The sequence below is a fragment of the Athene noctua genome, chromosome 33 (assembly GCF_965140245.1).
Source record: "Athene noctua chromosome 33, bAthNoc1.hap1.1, whole genome shotgun sequence".
In the NCBI taxonomy this organism is placed as follows: Eukaryota; Metazoa; Chordata; class Aves; order Strigiformes; family Strigidae; genus Athene; species Athene noctua.
Window position 1 is genome coordinate 613,895 of NC_134069.1, and position 17,407 is coordinate 631,301.

The window sequence follows — 17,407 nt, forward strand, 5'->3', positions numbered from 1 at the left end:
AAATAAGAGGAAAAAATAAAAGAAAAAAGGAAAAAAATAAGAAAAAAGGAAAAAAATCAAAGAAAGAAGGAAAAAAGAAAAAAGGAAAAGATAAAAGAAAGAAGGAAAAAAGAAAAAAGGAAAAAAAGAAAAAAGGAAAAAATAAAAGAAAGAAGGAAAAACAGAAAAAAGGAAAAAAGAAAAAAGAAAGAAGGAAAAACAGAAAAAAAGGGAAAAAGAAAAAAGGAAAAAATAAAAGAAAGAAGGAAAAACAGAAAAAAGGAAAAAGGAAAAAAGAAAGGAAAAACAGAAAAAAGGGAAAAAGAAAAAAGGAAAAAATAAAAGAAAGAAGGAAAAACAGAAAAAAGGAAAAAAGAAAAAAGAAAGAAGGAAAAACAGAAAAAAAGGGAAAAAGAAAAAAGGAAAAAATAAAAGAAAGAAGGAAAAACAGAAAAAAGGAAAAAGGAAAAAAGAAAGGAAAAACAGAAAAAAGGGAAAAAGAAAAAAGGAAAAAATAAAAGAAAAAAGGAAAAATAGAAAAAAGGAAAAAAGAAAAAAGAAAGAAGGAAAAATAGAAAAAAGGAAAAAAGAAAAAAGAAAGAAGGAAAAACAGAAAAAAGGGAAAAAAGAAAAAAGGGAAAAATAAAAGAAAGAAGGAAAAACAGAAAAAAGGGAAAAAAGAAAAAAGGAAAAAATAAAAGAAAGAAGGAAAAACAGAAAAAAGGAAAAAAGAAAAAAGAAAGGAAAAACAGAAAAAAGGGAAAAAGAAAAAGGAAAAAATAAAAGAAAGAAGGAAAAATAGAAAAAAGGAAAAAAGAAAAAAGAAAGAAGGAAAAACAGAAAAAAGGGGAAAATAAAAGAAAGAAGGAAAAACAGAAAAAAGGAAAAAAGAAAAAAGGAAAAAATAAAAGAAGTAAAAACAAAAAAGGAAAAAAGGAAAAAGGAAAAAAAATTTTTAAAAAAGGGGGGAAAAAGGAAAAAGGGGAGGGGGAGGAGGAAGTAGTTGTTTTTTTTTTTAAAAAAACCACAGTTTTGAGGGATGACAAATAGGGCCAAAGGGGGGGGGGGTGTGGGGGTGTCATGTCAGTGGGTGTTGTGGGTGCAACGTTTTTTGGGGGTGTTTGTGCCGAGTTGTGTGTGTTGTGTGCGTGTGTGTGTGTGTGTTGTGGCAGAGCGTGTTGTGGGTACAAAGTTTTGGGGGTGTTTGTGCCGAGTTGTGTGTGTTGTGTGTGTTGTGTTTCGTGTGTGTGTGTGTTGTGGCAGAGCGTGTTGTGGGTACAAAGTTTTGGGGGTGTTTGTGCCAACTTGTGTGTGTTGTGTGTGTTGTGTTTCGTGTGTGTGTGTGTTGTGGCAGAGCGTGTTGCGGGTACAAAGTTTTGGGGGTGTTTGTACCACGTTGTGTGTTGTGTGTGTTGTGTGGGGTGTGTGCTGTATCAGAGCGTGTTGCAGGTACAAAGTTTTGGGGGTGTTTGTGCCAAGTTGTGTGTTGTGTGTTGTGTGTGTTATGTTTTGTGTGTGTGTGTCGTGGCAGAGCGTGTTGCGGGTACAAAGTTTTCGGGGTCGTTGTGCCACATTGTGTGTGTTGTGTGTTGTGTGTGTGTGTGTCGTGGCAGAGCGTGTTGCGGGTACAAAGTTTTGGGGGTGTTTGTGCCAAGTTGTGTGTTGTGTGTTGTGTGTGTTATGTTTTGTGTGTGTGTGTCGTGGCAGAGTGTGTTGCAGGGGTGGTTGTGCCACATTGTGTGTTGTGTGTGTTGTGTGGGGTGTGTGTGTGTGTGTCGTGTCAGAGTGTGTTGCGGGTACAAAGTTTTGGGGGTGTTTGTGCCAAGTTGTGTGTTGTGTGTTGTGTCAGAGAGTGTTGTGTGTGTGTGTTGTTGGAGTGTGTTGTGGGTAGAAAGTTTGTGGGGTGTTTGTGCCAACTTGTGTGTGTTGTGTGTGTTGTGTTTCGTGTGTGTGTGTGTTGTGCCAGAGCGTGTTGTGGGTACAAAGTTTTCGGGGTGGTTGTGCCACATTGTGTGTGTTGTGTGTTGTGTGTGTGTGTGTCGTGGCAGAGCGTGTTGCGGGTACAAAGTTTTGGGGGTGTTTGTGCCAAGTTGTGTGTTGTGTGTTGTGTGTGTTATGTTTTGTGTGTGTGTGTCGTGGCAGAGCGTGTTGCAGGTACAAAGTTTTCGGGGTGGTTGTGCCACATTGTGTGTTGTGTGGGGTGTGTGGGGTGTGTGTGTGTGTGTCGTGTCAGAGTGTGTTGCGGGTACAAAGTTTTGGGGGTGGTTGTGCCAAGTTGTGTGTTGTGTGTTGTGTCAGAGAGTGTTGTGTGTGTGTGTTGTGTCAGAGTGTGTTGTGGGTACAAAGTTTTGGGGGTGTTTGTGCCAACTTGTGTGTGTTGTGTGTGTTGTGTTTCGTGTGTGTGTGTGTTGTGGCAGAGCGTGTTGCGGGTACAAAGTTTTGGGGGTGTTTGTGCCAAGTTGTGTGTTGTGTGTTGTGTCAGAGAGTGTTGTGTGTGTGTTGTTGGAGTGTGTTGTGGGTAGAAAGTTTGTGGGGTGGTTGTGCCAACTTGTGTGTGTTGTGTGTGTGTGTGTTGTGTCAGAGCGTGTTGCGGGTACAAAGTTTTGGGGGTGGTTGTGCCAAGTTGTGTGTTGTGTGTTGTGTGAGAGAGTGGGGTGTGTGTGTTGTTGGAGTGTGTTGTGGGTAGAAAGTTTGTGCCAACTTGTGTGTGTTGTGTGTGTTGTGTGTGTTGTGTTTCGTGTGTGTGTGTGTTGTGGCAGAGCGTGTTGTGGGTACAAAGTTTTGGGGGTGTTTGTGCCAAGTTGTGTGTTGTGTGTTGTGTGTGTTGTGTCAGAGCGTGGTGTGAGTACAAAGTTTTTGCAATGTTCGGGCCAAGTTGTGTGTTGTGTGTGTGTTGTGTGTGTGTGTGTGTGTGTGGTGTGTGTTGTGTGTGTGTGTTGTGTGTGTGTGTGGTGTGTGTTGTGTGTGTGTGTTGTGTGTGTGTGTGGGGGGGGTGTGTGTGTTGTGTGTGTGTGTGGTGTGTGTTGTGTGTGTGTGTTGTGTGTGTGTGTGGGGGGGGTGTGTGTGTGGGGGGTGTGTGTGTGTGTGTGGTGTGTGTTGTGTGTGTGTGTTGTGTGTGTGTGTGGTGTGTGTTGTGTGTGTGTGTTGTGTGTGTGTGTGTGTGTGGTGTGTGTGTGGGGGGTGTGTGTGTGTGTGTGTGTGGTGTGTGTGTGTGTGTGTGGTGTGTGTGGGAGGGTGTCAGCGTGTTTTGCATGTGGTTTTGTGCAAAGTTGTGTGTTGTGTTTTGTGTGGGTGTGTGTGTGTGTGTCACGGGACGTTCGTGTGTGTTGTGCGTTGTGGGTGTGTGGGATGTTGGGTGGGTCTTGGGTGTGGGGGTTGTGGGTGTGACATTTTGGGGGTGTACTGCTTAGGTGTGTGTGGTGTGTGGTGTGTGTGGTGTGTGTGTGTGGTGTGTGTCTGTGGTGTGTGTGGTGTGTGGTGTGTGTGTCTTTGTGTGTGGTGTGTATGTGGTGTGTGTGTTGTGTGTGTTGTGTGTGTCTGTGTGGGGTGTGTGTGGTGTGTGGTGTGTGTGTGGTGTGTGTGGTGTGTGTCTGTGGTGTGTGTGGTGTGTGGTGTGTGCGTCTGTTGTGTGTGGTGTGTATGTGGTGTGTGTGTTGTGTGTGTGGTGTGTGTGGTGTGTGGTGTGTGTATTGTGTGTCTGGGGTGTGTGTTTTGTGTGTCTGTTGTGTGTGGTGTGTGTGTTGTGTGTGTCTGTGTGGGGTGTGTGTGGTGTGTGTCTGGTGTGTGTGTTGTGTGTGTTGTGTGGTGTGTGTTGTGTGTGTCTGTGTGTGGGGTGTGTGTGGGGGCGGTGTGTGTGTTGTGTGTTGTGTGTGTTGTGTGTCTGCTGTGTGTGGCGTGTCTGCTGTGTGTGTGTTGTGTGTTTTGTGTGTGTGTGTATTGTGTGTCTCTGTGTGTGGTGTGGGTCTGGGGTGTGCGGTGTGTGTGGTGTGTGTTTTGTGTGTCTCTGTGTGTTGTGTGGGGTGTGTGTTGTGTGTGTTGTGTGTGTTGTGTGTGTTGTGTGTCTGCTGTGTGTGGCATGTGTCTGGTGTGTCTGTGGTGTGTGTGTGTTGTGTGTTGTGTGTGTCTGTGTGTGGTGTGTGTGTTGTGTGTATGGTGTGCCTGTTGTGTGTGTTGTGTGTGTGGTGTGTGGTGTGTGTATTGTGTGTCTGGGGTGTGTGTGTGGTGTGTGTTGTGTGTGTCTGTGTGTGCGGTGTGTGTGGTGTGTGTCTGGTCTGTCTGGTGTGTGTGTTGTGTGTGTTTTGTGTTGTGTGTGTCTGTGTGTGTTGTGTGTGGTGTGTGTTGTGTGTGTCTTTGTGTGGGGTGTGTGTGTGTGGGGGTGTGTCTGTGGTGTGTGTGTTGTGTGTGTTGTGTGTCTGCTGTGTGTGGCGTGTCTGGTGTGTGTGTGGTGTGTGTCTGTGTGTGTGTGGGGGGTGTGTTGTGTGTTGTGTGTTGTGTGTGTGGTGTGTGTATCGTGTGTCTGGGGTGTGTGTTGTGTGTGCGTGTTGTGTGTGTTGTGCGTGTTGTGTGTGTGGGTGTGTGTTGTGTGTCTGGTGTGCGTGTTGTGTGTGTTGTGCGTGTTGTGCATGTTGTGTGTGTGGGTGTGTGTTGTGTGTCTGGTGTGCGTGTGTTGTGCGTGTTGTGTGTTGTGTGTGTTGTGTGGGGTGTATGTGTCTGGTGTGTGCGTATTGTGCGTGTTGTGTGTGTTGTGTGTGCTGTGTGTGTTGTGTCCTGCACGTGCTGATGGCGGCCGTTGTGGGTGCGGCGCCGTGCGTGTTGTGTGTTGTGCACGCGTGTGTGTGTCGGAGCGTGTCGTGCGTGGGACAGTTTTGCGCAACATCACGTGTGTTGCGTGTTGGGGGGGCGGTGTGTTGTGTGTTGTGTTGCCCACGTGTTGTGTGTGCGCAGTGTGTGTTGTGTGCGTGTGTGCTACACACATCCAGTGTGTGTTGCGTGTTGCGGTCCGTAGCGCACGTGTGTTGTGTCGCCCCCGTGTTGTGTGTTGTGTGTTGTGCACACGTGTACGCTCCTCGTCTGTGCTGACCTGTTGTGTGTTGTGCACGTGTGTGCGCACCTAGTGTGTGTTGAGCAGGTTGTGTTGCACGCGTGTTGTGTGTTGTGCACGTGTGTACGCACCTACAGCGTGTTGCGTGTTGTTGCACACGTGTTGTGCGAGGTGCCAGTGCGCGTTGTGCACGTGTTCACACCCAGTGACGTGTTGTGTTGCACACGTGTTGTGCGTTGTACACGTGTGCGCTCACCTGTGCGTTGAGCAGGTTGTGCTGCACACGTGTTGTGTTGCACACGTGTGTTTCGTGTGGTGTACGTGTGTTGCGTGTTGTTGCACGCGTGTCCTGCACACGCGTTGTGTGATGCGCCCGTGTGTGTTGTGCACGTGTTCACACCCCGTGACTGCTGGGTTGTGTTGCACACGTGCGTTGTGCACACGTGCACACCTCACGTGTGTTGAGCGGTGTGTTGCACGCGTGTGCGTTGTGTACGTGTGTGCACCCCCACTGCGTGTTGCGTTGACTGTTGTGTCGTGTCGCACACGTGTTGTGTGATGTGTGTGTGTGTGTGTGTGTGTGTGCACCTCCTGTGTGTTGAGCAGGTTGTGTCGCACGTGTGTTGCGCTGCACACACGTGTTGTGTGTTGTGTAGGTGTGTGCACACTTATTGCATGTTGGGTGTTGTTGCGCGCGTGTTGTGTGTTGTGTACGCGTGTGTTGTGCACGTGTTCACACGCCGTGAATGTTGTGTTGTGTTGGACACGTGTTGTGTGTTGTGCATGCGTGCACACCTTGTGAGCGTCGAGCGGTGTGTTGGACACGTGTTGTGTTGCGCACGCGTGTTCGTGACTAGGGAGTGTTGTGCTGACTGCTGTGTGTTGTTCACGTGTGCACACCGAGTGTGTGTTGCGTGTTGCGTTGTGTTGCACGCATTTTGTGTGTTGTGCACCTCCCGTGCGTTGCACACGTCTGTTGCGTGTTGTGTCCGTGCGTGCACGCTTATTGCACGTTGCGTGTTGTTGCACGTCGCGTGTTGTGTGTTGTGCACGCGCGTGTTGCGGACGTGTGTGCACACCCACCGTGTGTCGTGTCGCACGCGTGTTGTGCAAAGGTGTGTTGCGTGTGTTGCGTGTTTGTGCAAATTTCCAGGCGCAAAACCGCTTTTTCTTTGGGGAAAAAAATCGCTTTTTCGGGAAAAATGTCTCAATTTGTGGGTTTTTAGGGGATTTTTTTGCCCTAAAAATTGGGGTTTTGGGGCCAAAATTAGTCCCGTGGGCTCTTGGCACAACCCTGACGTCACGTCCCTGCCGGAAAATGCCCCAAAAATGGGGTGAAAAACGCGGATTGCTACAAATAAACGGAGCTCAGAGAATTTGGAAATAATTTTGGGGCGTTTTTTGCAAAATAAAGGGGAAAAAAAAAAAAAAAAAAGGAAGACAGAAAGTAGAAAAAAAAAATCGTTAATTCTAGAAAAAAACAAAAATTGGGAAAAAAAATGGGAAAAAAATTGGGAAAAAAATTGGGAAAATTGGAAAAAAAAAATTAGTATTTTTACTAATATTTACTAATTAATTTACTAAATTATTTACTATTTAATTTTATTAATTTATTAATTATTAACTATTTAATTTACTAAATAAAAAATTAAATTAGTCTAATTATACTAATTATAAATAAATTAGCATGTAGAGTGGAAAAAAAATCATAAATTTGTGCTTCTGGAGGGTAAAATGATAAATTTATGCGCAGAAAGGGCAAAAATTATAAATTTTATTCAAAATATTATTCTATTAAATATAAAAATATAAATTTTATAAAAATGATGATAAATTTTTAATTTAAAAAAAGGGAATTAATGCACACGGAGGGTGAAAAAATAAATTTATGCAAATGGGACAAAAACATCATAAATGTTTGCGCGTAGAATGCGCACGGACAAAAAAAAAAAATAATTAATAAATTTTTGCGGAGAGAGGGCAAAAAATCATCAATTTTTGCACACCGGGGTCAAAAATAATAAATTTGGGCACGCAGAGGGCAAAAGGTGATGAATTTGTGCAGAAAAGGTAAAAAAATCGTAAATTTGTGCGTGCGGAAGGCAAAATAAATAATAAATTTGTACGGCGGGGGTTAAAAAAAAAAATAGAGACGCACGGAGAGCAAATAAATATGGGGAAAAAAAGGTAAAAAATAATAATTCTAACAGCGAGGGCAATAATTGATAAATTTGTGAATTTAGACGCGGGGAAAAAAAATAAATGCAAAAAAAAAATCAGAAATTTATGGCCACGATGGGCAAAAAAAATCACAAATTCCTGACGGTGTGGGCAAAATAAATAAATAAATTTTTAAAAATTGTGCTCGCGCAAAAAAAAAAAAAAAAGGTGTAAATTTGTCAAATTTCTGTCAGTTTTTGTGAAAAAATAATCGTCAAATTTTTTATTTTATTTTTTTTTTGGACAATTGACATATTTTTTATTTAACATTTTGGCCATAAATTGTAAATTTGTGTATGCGGACACAAAAAAAAAACTTCGTATTTTTTGCACGCGGAGGGCGAAAAATCGTCGATTCTGGCGTCGATTGATGCGCAAAGGGGCCAAAAAAAAAAAAAAAAGTTGAATTTCTGCGTGTTTGGACCCAAAAAAAAAAAAAAAAAAGGGAGAACTGGAGGAAGAGGCGGAGGCCGCGGGGGCTCGGTGCGGTTTTATTGCGTGACGGGGGCGACGGGGACAATGGGGACAATGGGGACAGCGGGGCCAACAGGGACAATGGGGACAATGGGGACAATGGGGCCAACGGGGCCAACGGGGTCAATGGGGACAATGGGACCAGTGGGGACAATGGGGCCAGTGGGGCCAATGGGGCCAATGGGGCCAACGGGGACAATGGGGACAATGGGACCAGTGGGGCCAATGGGGACAACAGGGACAATGGGGCCAATGGGGCCAACGGGGCCAATGGGACCAGTGTGGCCAGTGTGGCCAGTGGGGCCAATGGGGCTAATGGGGCCAACGGGGCCAGTGGGACCAGTGCGGCCAGTGGGACCAGTGGGGCCAATGGGGCCAACAGGGACAGTGGGGCCAACGGGGCCAATGGGGCCAACGGGGCCAATGGGGCCAGTGGGGCCAATGGGGACAATGGGACCAGTGCGGCCAGTGGGACCAGTGGGGCCATGGGGCCCAACGGGGCCAACATGGCCAATAGGACCAACGAGGCCAACTGGGACAATGGGGAAAATGGGGAAAATGGGGCCAATGGGGACAGTGGGGACAACAGGGACAATGGGGCCAACGGGGCCAATGGGGAAAACGGGGCCAGTGGGGCCAATGAGGCCGATGGGGCCAATGGGGCCAACAGGGAAAATGGTGCCAAGGGGGCCAAGGGGGCCAGTGGGGCCAACGAGGCCGATGGGGCCAATGGGTCCAACGGGGAAAATGGTGCCAAGAGGTCCAAGGGGGCCAAGGGGGCCAAGGGGGCCAAGGGGGCCAAGGGGGCCAAGGGGGCCAAGGGGGCCGGTCCTCCTGCCCCAGCCGCCTCCATTTACCTGCGGGAAGAAAGCAAGAACTCAAGAGGAAGAAGAAGACGACCCAATTTTCCAACCAATTCTCCATTTTCTCTCTTTTCGTAGGGTTTCCAACCCACCTCACCCCGCTCCCTCCACCCCTCAAAAAAAAAAAAAAACAAAAAAATAATAAAAAAAAATTAAAATCCGACTTACAACCAGCAGTCGTTGCTGTTGGCGACCTTGGGCGCCTCGGTGGGGACCCCCGTCACCTTAAATTCATCCACCCGGAAGACCCAGCGCCCCGGGACGTTGACGTTGGAGGTCTGGGTGACGTTGATGATGGCTTCCGTCTGGGAGCCGGGGATGTTGTAGAAATTTTTGTCATCTCCGCTGTTGAATCCGGCCTAAAAACGGGGCCAAAACGGGCAATTTGGAGGATTAACCCCCACCCAAGGGATTCGTAACTCCACGGGGCGGTGGTGTGGCCACCCCCCCCGAAAAAAAAATTATGGGCCAACCTTCAACCTTCGGATGGTGTTTCTACCCCCCCCCAAAAAAAAATATTACGGGCCAACATCCTACTTGCACCAAAAAAAAACCACGTTGTGGGCCAACTTACTTTGGACAAACTTAATGTTTTCCTCCCCAAAATGTTACGGGCCAATCTTCAGCCTTCGTCACCGTTGTCATCAGAAGATGGCGTGGGACAACCTTCTACCAAGACCAAATTTGGTGGTTTTTTACCCCAAAAAATTTTGTGGGCCAACCTCTGACCTTCATCACTGTTGTCTCCAGAAGATGGCGTGGGACAACCTTCTACCAAGACCAAATTTGGTGGTTTTTTCCCCGAAAAAATTTGTGGGCCAACCTCTGACCTTCATCACTGTTGTCTCCAGAAGATGGCGTGGGACAACCTTCTACCAAGACCAAATTTGGTGTTTTTTTACCCCAAAAAATTTTGTGGGCCAACCTCTGACCTTCATCACCGTTGTCACCAGAAGATGGCGTGGGACAACCTTCTACCAAGACCAAATTTGGTGGTTTTTTACCCCAAAAAATTTTGTGGGCCAACCTCTGACCTTCATCACCGTTGTCTCCAGAAGATGGCGAGGGACAACCTTCTACCAAGACCAAATTTGGTGTTTTTTACCCCAAAAAATTTTGTGGGCCAACCTCTGACCTTCATCACCGTTGTCACCAGAAGATGGCGTGGGACAACCTTCTACCAAGACCAAATTTGGTGTTTTTTTCCCCGAAAAAATTTGTGGGCCAACCTCTGACCTTCATCACTGTTGTCTCCAGAAGATGGCGTGGGACAACCTTCTACCAAGACCAAATTTGGTGTTTTTTTACCCCAAAAAATTTTGTGGGCCAACCTCTGACCTTCATCACCGTTGTCACCAGAAGATGGCGTGGGACAACCTTCTACCAAGACCAAATTTGGTGGTTTTTTACCCCAAAAAATTTTGTGGGCCAACCTCTGACCTTCATCACCGTTGTCTCCAGAAGATGGTGTGGGACAACCTTCTACCAGGACCAAATTTGGTGTTTTTCCCCCAAAAAATTTTGTGGGCCAACCTCCGACCTTCATCACCGTTGTCACCAGAAGATGGCGTGGGACAACCTTCTACCAAGACCAAATTTGGTGTTTTTTCCCCCAAAAAATTTTGTGGGCCAACCTCTGACCTTCATCACCGTTGTCACCAGAAGATGACGTGGGACAACCTCCTACCGTGAGTGAATCTTATGTTTTCTCCCCCAAAAAATGTCTCCCCAAAACATTACAGGCCAACTTCCGGGAATTATCCCGCCAGAACCCACAATGGGACAAAGTTTATCTTTGTCTTCTACAAAAAAAAAAAAAAAAAAATTATGGCTCAAAGTCCTACTTTCAGTGTTTTTTTCCCCAAAACCATTGTGGGCCGATGTTCTACCTTTGGCAAAGCGGGTGTTGTCCCCAAAACCGCCGTTATTGGGCAACGTCCTCCCCTGTCCCTCCCCTCCATTCCCCCCCCTCCGCTTGCCCTTCAGCCACACCTACGTGGGCCGGGGTGCCTCCGAGACCTGTTTCGGGGTCCCCCCCGCTTGCCACCCCCGTAGTCCACTGGATGTCCTTGTAGTTGAGGATGATGAAGGACATCTGGGTGTTGGTGGTCAGGACGGCCTGGAAGGTGTTGCCCTGAAAAAAAAAAATTAAAAAAAAAAAAAAAAATGGGGAGGTGGTGACACCATCGGTTGTGGAATGAGCGCGTACGGGTGGGATTTAGCCCCCAGGGCTTCACGCGGGTGGAGACTCCTCGCACAAGGCGGCCATTTTGGTGACACGTGGCCCATGCCAGGTGGGTTTTTTTGGTTTTTTTTTTGGTGTCTACCTTCAGACAAGAACTTTTGGTGCTCTACCGCAAGGTCTTTTTCTGCGTGAGGTGGCCAGAGGAATGGTGTCGTGGCTTTCAGCACAGAAAAAAAAAAAAAAAACCAAGAAAAAACACAACAACAAACCATAAAATTCATTGGGTTTGGATGGGATGCCTTCGGGACAGCACCCGGGGGTAGTCAAGGAGCTCCGTGGGGTTTTGTGTAGCCATGCAGGGCTGTCCGGTAAGTCCGAGGGACCTCAAATATATTCTCGCGTCAAATGTCGTGATGGTTGATAAATGGGTGACAAGACCAGTGGAGGCCAATGAATGGGTGATGAGGCCGGGAATGGAATGGAAGGGCCAAGGAAAAGGCCCGAAAGGCCGTTTAGTAGATTTTTAGGCCAAAAATTGAGTCAAAAAAACAATAAATAGGTTGGAAATGCCAATAAGTGGGTCACGAAGGCCAACGAATGGGTCATGGAGGCCAAGAATGGAATGGAAGGGCCAAGGAAAAGGCCCGGAAGGCTATTTAGTAGATTTTTAGGCCAAAAATTGGGTCAAAAAAACAATAAATAGGTTGGAAATGCCAATAAGTGGGTCAGGAAGGCCAACGAATGGGTCATGGAGGCCGAGAATTGAATGGAAGGGCCAAGGAAAAGGCCCAAAAGGCCGTTTAGTAGATTTTTAGGCCAAAAATTGGGTCAAAAAAACAATAAATAGGTTGGAAATGCCAATAAGTGGGTCAGGAAGGCCAACGAATGGGTCATGGAGGCCAAGAATGGAATGGAAGGGCCAAGGAAAAGGTCCAAAAGGCCGTTTAGTAGATTTTTAGGCCAAAAATTGGGTCAAAAAAACAATAAATAGGTTGGAAATGCCAATAAGTGGGTCAGGAAGGCCAACGAATGGGTCATGGAGGCCAAGAATGGAATGGAAGGGCCAAGGAAAAGGTCCAAAAGGCCGTTTAGTAGATTTTTAGGCCAAAAATTGGGTCAAAAAAACAATAAATAGGTTGGAAATGCCAATAAGTGGGTCAGGAAGGCCAACGAATGGGTCATGGAGGCCAAGAATTGAATGGAAGGGCCAAGGAAAAGGCCCAAAAGGCCATTTAGTAGATTTTTAGGCCAATAATTGGGTAAAAAAAAAACTAAATAGGTTGGAAATGCCATCGAATGGGTCACAAAGGCCAAGAATGGAATGGAAGGGCCAAGGAAAAGGCCCAAAAGGCCATTTAGTAGATTTTTAGGCCAAAAATTGGGTCAAAAAAGCCAATAAATAGGTTGGAAAGGTCAATGAGCGGGTCAACGCAGGTCCAACAATTTGCATCTGTGGCCGTGATTTGTTTTCCTCTCCAAAACCCCTTCGCCCGTTGCCACGGGCTCGTCTCCGCGCCACGTCGGGGCGGGCTAAATAAATTTCCACGTGTTTGATTTCGTCTGGCCTTCAAGCGACGGCCGCGGGCCTTACCTTATCGGTTTCAGTGCCGTAGTAGGCCACGTGGTCCCAGGTGGCCACGAAAGCCCACGTGGCGGTGTAGGAAACGTCGGGGAAGTATTGGTTGATGTTTTTCGTGAGGAGCGCCAGCAGCGTCGGGTCGGTGGTCTCGCGGTAGAAGACGTCTCCTCCCGCCACGTTGTTGACGTCCGCCCAGTAGGGGGTGACGAAGGGGCGTCCGTCAGCCAGGGGGAAGGGGTCGGGGGTGTATTCGCTGACCTGGCTGTCGAAGGAAATCACGCCGTTGTTGTTCACCTGTGAAAAAAAAAACAAAAACCAAAAACTAAACAGCCGGTTGGCGAGTTGGGTGGGTTGTCAACACCTTGAGTGGGTTGTGGGACCCTGGAGGTGGACACGGGACCTAGAGGTGGTTTCACCACCGACTTCCGTGTCTCCACCACCGTGGCGGAGATGTTTGAGGTCATGGTTGTACCTACAGCTCTACAACATGAGGGGGGGGGGGTGGGATATAACACCCTCAACTTGGCCGCAGACCTTCCACCCACCGCTCCAGAAGGGTGTAGACCCCTCCCAAGACCCCCCAACCTCTCCAGAAGGGTGTAGACCCCTCCCAAGACCCCCCAACCTCTCCAGAAGGGTTTAGACCCCCTACCAAGACCCCCCAACCTCTCCAGAAGGGTGTAGACCCCCTCTCAAGACACTCCAACCTCTCCAGAAGGGTGTAGACCCCCTCCCAAGACCCCCCAACCTCTCCAGAAGGGTGTAGATCCCCCTCCCAAGACCCCCCAACCTCTCCAGAAGGGTGTAGACCCCTCCCAAGACCCCCCAACCTCTCCAGAAGGGTGTAGACCCCTCCCAAGACCCCCCAACCTCTACAGAAGGGTGTAGACCCGCTCCCAAGACCCACCCACCACTCCAGAAGGGTGTAGGTCCCCTCCCAAGACCCTCCAACCTCTCCGGAAGGGTGTAAACCCCTCCCAAGACACCCCAACCTCTCCAGAAGGGTGTAGACCCCCTACCAAGACCCCCCAACCTCTCCAGAAGGGTGTAGATCCCCCTCCCAAGACCCCCCAACCTCTCCGTAAGGTTGTAGATCCCCCTCCCAAGACCCCCCAACCTCTCCAGAAGGGTTTAGACCCCCTCCCAAGACACTCCAACCTCTCCAGAAGGGTGTAGATCCCCCTCCCAAGACCCCCCAACCTCTCCAGAAGGTTGTAGATCCCCCTCCCAAGACCCCCCAACCTCTCTGGAAGGGTGTAGATCCCCCTCCCAAGACCCCCCAACCTCTCCGTAAGGTTGTAGATCCACCTCCCAAGACCCCCCAACCTCTCCGTAAGGTTGTAGATCCCCCTCCCAAGACCCCCCAACCTCTCCGTAAGGTTGTAGATCCCCCTCCCAAGACCCCCCAACCTCTCCGGAAGGGTGTAGACCCCTCCCAAGACCCCCCAACCTCTCCAGAAGGTTGTAGATCCCCCTCCCAAGACCCCCCAACCTCTCCGTAAGGTTGTAGATCCCCCTCCCAAGACCCCCCAACCTCTCCGTAAGGTTGTAGATCCCCCTCCCAAGACCCCCCAACCTCTCCGGAAGGGTGTAGACCCCTCCCAAGACCCCCCAACCTCTCCAGAAGGTTGTAGATCCCCCTCCCAAGACCCCCCAACCTCTCCGGAAGGGTGTAGATCCCCCTCCCAAGACCCCCCAACCTCTCCGTAAGGTTGTAGATCCCCCTCCCAAGACCCCCCAACCTCTCCGTAAGGTTGTAGATCCCCCTCCCAAGACCCCCCAACCCTACAAGGACTCTTTGATGCCATCCAGAGTCCGGTTGGAGGCAAAAGTGACCAAACGGAGGAGAAAAGGGAGCGCCCCCCCCCCCCCCCAAAAAAAAAGGCGGGAAATCAGAAACCGGGGGCGTTTTTAGGTGACGTACGTAAAGGCTTTGGTACTCCTGGCTGTAGAAGGTGAAGGGCACGGCGAGGGCGACCTGCTCCGAGGTTCCGTCATCAAGTTTGGGGTTTTTCTGGTCCCCCTGGTCCGGACCGTAGGGGTAGAGCACGGATGCTGCAAGAAGACAGAAGCTGAAGTATCGGGGGACCCCCCCCCCTGCTCCCCCTACCCCCCCCCGGCCACCAAAAAAATCCCCTTTCCCAACTTTATGTATTTTTGGGGTGAAAGCAGCCGAGTTTGGGATGGCTGATTTGAAATGGAGCCTGTTGTCCAAATTGACCGAAACGTTTCAAAGTTACCCTAAACCGGGGTTGATTTCTCGGGGGTGAAAGCGGGGCCGGAGGGAATTTCCCCGCCGCAGGTTTGAGGAGAAAAAGGGCGAAAAGAGAAAAATCTGATGGCCGTAGACCCAAACCGGAGCTCTGCTCCGTTCCGACTTCTCAAATCAAAGCCGAAATCGTCCCAGTTTGGGTGGAAATATCGCGGTTTAAAGCAAGACACCCCCCACACCCCCCCCCCCAACACTAATACCTTCTCCTTGCACCGGTCGGACGTTCACCACGGCTCCTGGAGGAGAAATGGGGGGGGGAATATTAACCCAAGAGCAGCCGTCACCCCTGACTTGTCCGTCCAGCAGCACCCCAGAAGAGAAATCTATTTTATTTTATTTTATTTTATTTTATATTTTATTTTATTTTATTTTTTATTTTACTTTATTATACTTTATTTTATTTTTTTATTTTTATTTTATTAAATTTTACCTTATTTTTTATTTTATTTTATTTTACTTTATTTTATTTTATTTTATTTTATTTTATTTTATTTTATTTTATTTTATTTTATTTTATTTTATTTTACTTTATTTTATTTTACTTTATTTTATTTTATTTTACTTTACTTTTATTTTATTTTATTTTATTTTATTTTATTTTATTTTAAATTTTATTTTGTTTTATTTTATTTTATTTTACTTTATTTTATTTTACTGTATTTCATTTTTATTTTATTTTATTTGATTTTACTTTATTTAATTTTTATTTTATTTTTCTTTTTCTTTTCTTTTTCTTTTCTTTTCTTTTCTTTTCTTTTCTTTTCTTTTCTTTTCTTTTCTTTTCTTTTCTTTTCTTTTCTTTTCTTTTCTTTTCTTTTCTTTTCTTTTTTTTCTTTTCCCCTTTCCTTTTCCCCTCTTCCCCTTTTCTTCTTTTCTTTTCTTTTCTTTTCTTTTCTTTTCTTTTCTTTTCTTTTCTTTTCTTTTCTTTTTTTTTCTTTTTCTTTTCTTTTCTTTTCTTTTCTTTTCTTTTCTTTTCTTTTCTTTTCTTTTCTTTTCTTTTCTTTTCTTTTCTTTTCTTTTCTTTTCTTTTCTTTTCTTTTCTTTTCTTTTCTTTTCTTTTCTTTTCTTTTCTTTTCTTTTCTTTTCTTTCCTTTCCTTTTCTTTTCTTTCTTTTTCTTTTTTCCTTTCCTTTCCTTTCCTTTCCTTTCCTTTCCTTTCCTTTCCTTTCCTTTCCTTTCCTTTCCTTTCCTTTCCTTTCCTTTCCTTTCCTTTCCTTTCCTTTCCTTTCCTTTCCTTTTTTTCTTCTTTTATTTTTTATTTTATTTTATTTTATTTTATTTTATTTTATTTTATTTTATTTTATTTTATTTTATTTTATTTTATTTTATTTTATTTTATTTTATTTTTATTTTAACTTACCTAACATCAGGAACAGGACAACGAAGGAAGGCTTCATCCCGGCTCCCACAAACATCTGTAAAAAACCCTGTGAAAATTAAAAAAAAAAGCGCCAACAAGCCAAAAAGCCAAAATCAAACAGGTGAAGGATGCTCTGGAGGTGAAAAATTTCTCATTTCACGGCATTTTTACCCCCGGATGTGGTCGGGATGGATTATTTTACCCATTTTTTAAAGGAATCGCACGACTAGGAACATTTATATTTTTATTGCTGACCGAAAGTTGAGAAAAATAATCAGATTTTCTGAGTGTATTTTAACCCTTTAACTCATCCCATTTTGCCCCAACCTGGGGTTCTGCCTATGGGAATCACACACCCCCACACACACCCCCCCGAGCAAATAAATTAGAGGCATTTTGGTGAAAAAAAAAAAAAAAAAGAAAAAGAATTTATTTTTTTTTCTGGGAAAAGAGAAACTGAGGCAGGACGTGAAGGGGGCGATTTGCCGAGCCCCCACGGGTGCGTTTCGCAAAATAAACTTCAGAGTTGGAGCAGCGCGATTCCCCCCCGCGCCAAATCGTTTTTTTTTTGTTGTTGTTTGGGGTTTTTTGGGTTGGTTTGTTGGTTTGGTTTTTTTTTTTTTTCAGCAGCATTTCAGCTCGATTTGTGCATTTTTTAAGACATTCGAAGAGCGAGCGGCTGCTCCGATTTAAGGAATTTTTAGAGAGGGGATCTCGGGGCGCGACGGACGGAGAGAAAAATTCTCTTACCTCAACCCCTCGCCGCGTCCGCGATTTCCCCCGGGCAAAGGGGAGAAAAGAGGCACCGCCACGAGCTCAGCCACCGAGAAATGGAATTTTTTTTCAAGCTCATCCTGCCCTCTCTTTTTAACACGCAGCCCTCCCGGCCGGCCTCTACCACAGAAAAAAAAAAAAAAATAAAATAAATTAAGTTGGAATCGGCCAACTTTCTGCCCGTCAAGGCAACGCGGCGGATTTTGAGGCCGCAAGAGACCTTTGGCTCCTCCTGATGGGATTTTTTTTATGGGGGGGTTATTTTTTTTTTTTTTTTTTTTTTGAGGTCGCGAGAAGCTTTTGGCAAGGCGGAGCTGCAGTTCTGCGGAATTCCCATCGGGGATTTGTTGTCATTAACGTCCAAAAAAATCCCCAAAAAACAACCCCTCTTGCCCCACGAGCACCCCTGGGGGCAGTGAACGAGGGGTCACCGGGTCAAATATGTCGCGGGCGCCTCGTTCCCAGCAGCTCGGGGAGGGTTTTTTGGGGGGGTCCGGGGGTGGGGGGGCAGAGCGGCAGCCCCGGGAGGGTGCTGGGGTGCAGCTGGGGACGTGGCGTCGGCGGAGGGACTTGATGGTCCCAGGGCGAACGGGTGAGAGCGGGGTGCTGGGGTCTGCACCCGCTGCGACGTCCCCGTGGGCCCAGCACCCGTCACCCCCAT

The 17,407-nt window shown here is 46.8% G+C and overlaps 2 protein-coding genes across 4 annotated transcripts in view; one reads left to right on the forward strand and one right to left on the reverse strand.

Annotated features, from left to right (window-relative positions):
• Window positions 1-8,458: 8,458 nt before the first annotated feature.
• Window positions 8,459-16,859, reverse strand: LOC141972503 (alpha-tectorin-like). 2 transcript variants are annotated; one of them, XM_074930380.1, is made up of 8 exons: window positions 16,723-16,859; window positions 15,973-16,039; window positions 14,814-14,849; window positions 14,266-14,396; window positions 12,354-12,635; window positions 10,574-10,711; window positions 8,746-8,936; window positions 8,459-8,571 (listed from the first exon to the last, which is right to left on the reverse strand). In XM_074930380.1, exons 2-8 carry the CDS (start codon window positions 16,025-16,027, stop codon window positions 8,568-8,570), a joined length of 837 nt encoding a protein of 278 aa, XP_074786481.1. In that variant the 5' UTR covers window positions 16,028-16,039; window positions 16,723-16,859; the 3' UTR covers window positions 8,459-8,567. The 2 variants fall into 2 exon arrangements, with proteins under 2 accessions (XP_074786481.1, XP_074786482.1); XM_074930381.1 differs by having other exon boundaries at window positions 15,973-16,027; window positions 16,723-16,852.
• FCGBP (Fc gamma binding protein) overlaps window positions 8,930-17,407 on the forward strand; it is a 45,476-nt gene continuing 36,998 nt past the window's right edge. For both annotated transcript variants that reach the window (XR_012635396.1, XM_074930379.1), the window contains exon 1: window positions 8,930-10,265. The gene's annotated coding sequence lies outside the window, so the exon portion shown is untranslated. The remainder of the gene's footprint in view (window positions 10,266-17,407) is intronic.

Excerpts from the sequence above, each read along its gene's own strand:
- LOC141972503 (XM_074930380.1), bottom strand. The coding sequence starts at position 16,027 with ATGTTTGTGGGAGCCGGGATGAAGCCTTCCTTCGTTGTCCTGTTCCTG. Across the intron at positions 14,850-15,972 it reads TGTCCTGTTCCTGATGTTAG|GAGCCGTGGTGAACGTCCGA; the intron begins GTAAGTTAAAAT and ends TTTCTCCTCCAG. Across the intron at positions 8,937-10,573 it reads TCGGAGGCACCCCGGCCCAC|GCCGGATTCAACAGCGGAGA; the intron begins GTAGGTGTGGCT and ends CCCCGTTTTTAG.